We start from the raw sequence: 6,000 nt of genomic DNA, 5'->3' as shown, positions 1-6,000 counted from the left end.
TCGTTTATTTGAATGTCCGTCGAGCCACTGGAGCGCTAATGAGAGAGAAGCGCTCCAGTTAGCGTAAGGTTTTTAGCCTTCGAGAGCTAACTATGGCCATCGAGGACTACGAAGCGTCCCGTGGGTGTTTTTAGCATGATAAAAAGTAAAGTAAATGTCCGTCGAGCCATAAGCAATTTACTCTGAGCAGCTAATCGGATGCTACGGATCTAGCTTCAGTATCTACACACATAGACAGTGAGGTCTATGTGGCCTCTTGGCCAATCGGAGGCCAGGATGATGCTCGGTAAGCCAATAGCAGAGCAGCTATGAGTATGTTGAGCCCAGGAAACTCGCAGCTGTGACCGAAATAAACATCGTTCACTATGTAAACCAGTGTGGTGGTTGCTGTTGCCTTTTTTCGAACGAAGCAGTAGAGGTCGCTGTTGGATAAGACTTCGTTGTAGTGAATGTCTTCGCGAGGCTGGAGCAGACAAAATGATTTCGTATAACGCAACAGGGGGTTTTTCGTCGTATGGGGGGCAGGAGAATGGGAATTGTGTTAATGCATGAAGATTTTTTCACATAAGGGGGTATTTTCGCCCATGCAGGTTTCGTTCTAGAGGAGTTTCACTGTAAACCATACCAGAGGCATGACTGACACTGACTAAATATTTTCAAATGTGAATTGAGGGGACAAGGTGAAACACAACACCACCACCACAACAACAACAACATCAGCAGCAACTCTCATGAAAGCACTGTTAATTTCCGAGCAATAAAATGAGCGAGCATTTCTTTGCTGTATCTCAACTTCTCCACAAAATTGTACAATCCCTTTGCTGCTGTATTGTGAATGGCACAATGATGAAACTCTAAAAGAATTAACTTTCCTTAATTTAGCTTATTTTTCCTTACCTTGTTTTGGCTTGACAAGGTTGATAGAATATCAACATGCATTGCAAATGCGACAAATAAATGTACAGTATTTATCTCATCTTGACTATCTGAGAATGCTATCATTTTACACACCTCCAGACTTGAGAGAAATTAATGAAATTTAACGGTCAATAGATACAAGTAGAGCGCAAAATACTAATGCGTGGGTTTAATGCAATTCCCATGAACAACATGGACAGCTTAATGAACAATAAGCATTCTTGCTAGATACAGCAATATGTGACATCCCTTAAGTGTGTGTTTTTTTTTTTAAATTCCATTCTCTTCATTAGCTTGCAGCGGCAGACTTTTTAGAGTATCTTTGTAGCTCATACTGAGCCTAAAATAAATTCAATCATGATCACCCTGTCCAGTGCTTTCACCACGGTCTCTACCTCTAAGCTTAGTGTTTGTAGAGAAAGTGTGCTAGGTTTGGCAACTGTCCAGTATGGAGCCAGGTTTTGTAATATTGTAATTTGAGGAAATTTATTTCAGAAGTGTGTCTTAAACTGACAATTTGGGAAGCGTCTCATCTTTGCCATGAGGGTATTGTCTTATTCGAGCTCTTTATCAAATGACTGTTTGCTCATGATTCTGTTGCAAACTACCTTTCAGGAAAGTTTTCACTCTGAAGAGGATGTTCAGCATGCCCAGATGCACACTGACGAAACTGCCCTAAGAGCCATTTGTCTCCAAAATTGCACCACGATGACAATCAGACGTGGAGACAAGAGAGCTTGGAAGTTGGTTTAACATTGGCCCAACTATTACAGCAATGGCGACCTTACTCAAAGGTGAAGTCTCGTGGGTCACAAAGGAAATAGTCAAGAGCCTCCCCGGAGAACAGAGGTAATTTCCTCGGGTCCTAGATGGCAGATTTCGTCTGCTGTCCACGTGCAGGGTGACCGTGAGCGCGCCTCAGAGCAGATGTCACTTTTTAGCTGCGGTCTAGAACGTATGAGACAATCCTGGCACAACCTCTGGATTGCATCATTTGAGCTGATTTAAATGCCCTCCTTCTTTCCAAATCTCTTCAGCACCGTATCGTCTTTTCATAACCGTGCTGATTGTGTTTTGTATGACTTCACATGGCTTGTAGATGTAAATAAAGAGGATTCACATTTTTTTTTAGGTTCCAAAGAGCATTTATGAGTTGTGGCTACTTAAAGTTGCAAAGTGTGGAAACTGATTATTTGTTCACAAAATGAAAAAAAAAAAAACAGACTCATTCTTGAGTGACTACCTGGCAATGTACAAAAAATGTCGACAGACCCATTCATCTAATATAAACACAAATGAGCCAGATGTGCAACAGTAGCTAGTGTCCTCAACCAAAATTGTCCTCAACCCAAAGTCTACATCTACAAAAGCATCTGCTGCTTGCGTAACATAACAGGTGGCCAACTCCAGACTGTGCCAACGAAGTTTCACACACACACACACACACACACACACACACACACACACACACACACACACACACTAATGTTTTTATACTAATAAAGGACTACTGTATATGATTTCTTAGTTGAGGAGCTACTGAATAACAAGAGGTGCCCGGTTTGATTCCGTCTCCGGAAACTCTGTGTGGAGTTTTCATGTGGTGTTTTCTCTGGGTGTGAAAGAGTTTATTTAATTAGTTCCATGAGAGTTGTTACATAACAATCTAATCCGACCGCCAGCTACCTATAGACAAACAACCATTAACATCCACATTCCCACCTATGGTCAATTCAGAACATTCAATGAACTGAAAATCCCACACAAGCACGAGGAAAACATTCAAACACTACACAGGAAGGCCGGTGCCAAGATTTGAATCCCAAATCACAGAAATGTGAAGCAGATTATCTGACCAATCATCCAATGTGCTGCCATCATTGATATAATTCCAAATAAATTGGGTGATTTCATATGCGTAGGATGATATGTCAGAGCTTCCTGAGCAAATAGATGAAAAATAAGCAGAGATCAGAGCCCTGATAAAGAACAATTCGGCCCAATCCGACTGGTGCTGCGTAGGTTTTGTTGCTAATCACGATGCCGTTGACCAGCACAGTGCTTGGCATAACCAAGTAGATACCAAACGTCTGTGAAAATGCTGACGTTGTTACTAAATCTGAGTTTGTGATTCATATGCCTAACGGTTGAAATCCACTGAAATATGAACAGGCGTTAGCAGACGACTGTGCGTCATGTTTGTGTTCATATGGAGGTAATTCAAAAAATAATTGCAGTATGAAGGTAATCACTTCAGGATATTCGTATTTAATGTTCAACCTCATGGCTGTCTTTTTCACTGTTCCACAAAAAGGCAGAGATATATAGCACTCGCGAGATGCTTTTCCACCCTTGGATAGTTTCAGATTTTAATGACCAAGTAATGATAGGGATCTAATATAGAAGGGGTCTCTAAGCAAAATAATTTCCACGTGGAAGCCTTTTAATGCCCTGGAGTGATGATGTTTAGGCTTCCATGTGAGTACGGTTTACCGTCTGATGGCTACTTAGATGTGAGCTGAAATTATTTTGTCATCGATTTTAATTGGGCACTTAGCAGTCACTCAACTATTGAGTGGAAGGTGAAAGTTCAAGTCAGCTTTCCGCATCATCAATACTGCCTTTCTAATGTGACAGAAATATTCAGATATTCGTGTCACGACACCCTGCTTTCCAAAGCTAAACTTTACTATGGAGAATGACAAATTGAAAACTAATTTGTGTAACAATAAGGAGGTGTTTGCGTGGAGGATATTTGCAAAGACTACTGCAGTGATATACTGGAAAGGTTGCACATGGACCAAATAAATTATTGGTCTAAATCCTCCAGTTCATGCATTTGTTAATATTGCAACATTTCCCCCGTGTTTAAATTTTCACATGGTTCCAAATAACAAAAGTCAGGCAGTATCTATGAAGATGCATATTTTAAAAAATATCTGAATAAGATCTTGTGTGGTCTTGCTGCAACCATAAACATATACAGTACCGGTATACAGAGTCAATCTATACAATGAAACAATGCAGTTCCCATTTGACCACATGACAGCCTGTTGTAAAAGCTTGAGAAATGTCACAACCAGTGTGTGACTGGAAGAACACAGCAGCTTATATGAAAGAAAGCAAAAAATGGGACTGACCTTTGAGCATATTATGCCTGAGAGTGCACTTCAATTCAAACTTTTTTTTTTACTCCCCTTCAGGGTGTTCTTTCACTCCTAACAAAGCACTGACATCTCCAATTGAGACATTTATAGGTCACTTTTGTCTGAATTGTTGCTCCAAAGCATCCCTTATGATTTCACAATGATGCATTTTTGATATTTGGAACATTATGATTGACTAGGAGACTTTACAACCATGACATATTGAAAATCCAACATAAATTAGATAAAATGTAGGTTTAGATTGATAAATAATGAGTAAAATTAACCTTCGAGGATGTTTTTTGTCGTTCATTGTTGAAATCCTTTTCTTGTAGAAAAAACTTATGCAGCATCTTGAAGAAAAGATTTTGATAGGCATGGGATGGTTAAACTTAAATTCTTTACCCCCCAAAAAAGAAATAATCACAATAATTTGTGCCCATGTAATTTCCAGCGGTGCGCTCAGGATTATGCTGTACTGTGGGCTTTTGTTTGCACTGATTGGATTGTGCGTAAGGTCGTGCGTTTTCTGAGTCTCCAGCACGCCAAATGTTCTCAATATGCTTGTCCTGCAGTATACCTCGGGCATTCGTGCAATAATATATTATAGACAAAACTAGTGTGGTTGAGAAAGGGTCTTGATTAGAGACTACAAGATTTTGAAGCCACAGAGTCCTTTATGTTTTAGCCTACAAGTTGATATGATTAAAAATGAAGTACTGAGCAAGAGGAGAAAAGTCTCCAAAAGCTGAGAAATCCAGAAGCAAAGGACGCGCATTGGCCGCACTTGCAACCCACCTTTCTGCTGCTTGAACGACTGGATGGAGCCTGAGTGGTGCACCATTGCGGCGATCCGGTGTTTTCCCGCCTAACGAAATTCCTTAAGTCGAACTGCAAACTGGCCGCGCGCGTGTCAAACTACTGCGGGGTTGTGCGGGTGTCCTCTCGGGTTCCATGCTGCCTAAAGAGCACCTCGCTCGGACGATCCGCAAAGCGCAACAACACCTGTCTAAGATCCGCATGCCGCCCCCCCCCCCTTCCTCCTCCTCTACTCATGTCGAACCATCCGCTGCTGTTGTCATGGTGACGTGCAGGGGGGAGGAGGATAAAGTGAAGGGAGACGGGAGGGGGTCAGGGATTGACACGTCGTCTCCTTCTCTTCCTGAATAACGGACTCCGAATGAGCTGCAGGAAAGTCAGCCCGGTGGCAGTTCTTAAATGAAGCGATAATTACGGGTATTGATCCGTGCATCGATCAAATGCCATCGTCAACTTTTTCGCCACACGGATTGACTGAAGGCGGCTTGACCCCCAGCAGGCAACTCAAAGACGAATGAACTAATAGTGTAGGCAAAGTGGAATTACACGTAACCGCAGGTGTTCGTGAATCTGATTTTGTTTAGATTACATGTGGTTTTGTTTCCTCGTTTGTCTTTTTTTTTTTGTCTCCAACTCTTCTTGTCATCCGGGTCCCGTGTGTTAGTTCACCAATCAGCTCCCTTACCCCTTCGTGTCTTGTCCTGAGGTTCCTTGTTTGTCGTCAGTTCGCTTGCATTTACTTTCCTGGTTTCCGTCAGTCTTGGTCGGATCGCTGTTTTGTGTTACTGTCGTGTTCAACTCTTCTTGTCATCCGGGTCCCGTGTGTTAGTTAACCAATCAGCTCCCTTACCCCTTAGTGTCTTGTCCTGATGTTCATTGTTTGTCGTCAGTTTGCTTGCATTTACTTTCCTGGTTTCTGTCAGTCTTGGTCGGATCGCTGTTTTGTATTACTGTCGTGTTTTTTTTTTTGTTTTTGTTGCTGTCACGTTGTTTTGTCCTTTTGTCATAGGTTTTTGTTTCTTTGTTCATTTTATTTATTGGCCTTTTTGGGACTTAGAGTTTTGGATTTAGTTTTTCCAGTGTTCCCATGTAACTATTTGTGTTTAATATGTTTTGT

At 41.5% G+C, this 6,000-nt stretch overlaps 1 protein-coding gene across 3 annotated transcripts in view; it reads right to left on the bottom strand.

The window, feature by feature from the left end:
- The window catches only part of ano3 (anoctamin 3), a 39,998-nt gene that overhangs the window by 30,906 nt on the left and 3,092 nt on the right, over positions 1 to 6,000 (bottom strand). Inside the window, exon 1 of one of the 3 annotated variants that reach the window (XM_019856970.1) lies at positions 4,863 to 5,083. The exons of the other annotated variants lie outside the window; for them this stretch is intronic. Within the exon in view, the coding sequence (XP_019712529.1) occupies positions 4,863 to 4,908 (46 nt within the window). The 5' untranslated portion in view covers positions 4,909 to 5,083. Of the gene's footprint in view, positions 1 to 4,862; positions 5,084 to 6,000 lie in introns of those variants that run through there. 3 annotated transcript variants of the gene reach the window in all.

The sequence above is a fragment of the Hippocampus comes genome, unplaced genomic scaffold (genome assembly GCF_001891065.2).
Source record: "Hippocampus comes isolate QL1 unplaced genomic scaffold, H_comes_QL1_v1.1 scaffold186, whole genome shotgun sequence".
In the NCBI taxonomy this organism is placed as follows: domain Eukaryota; kingdom Metazoa; phylum Chordata; class Actinopteri; order Syngnathiformes; family Syngnathidae; genus Hippocampus; species Hippocampus comes.
The sequence above is the reverse complement of the archived record's forward strand: the minus strand, read 5'-3'. Positions and strand labels throughout refer to the sequence as shown.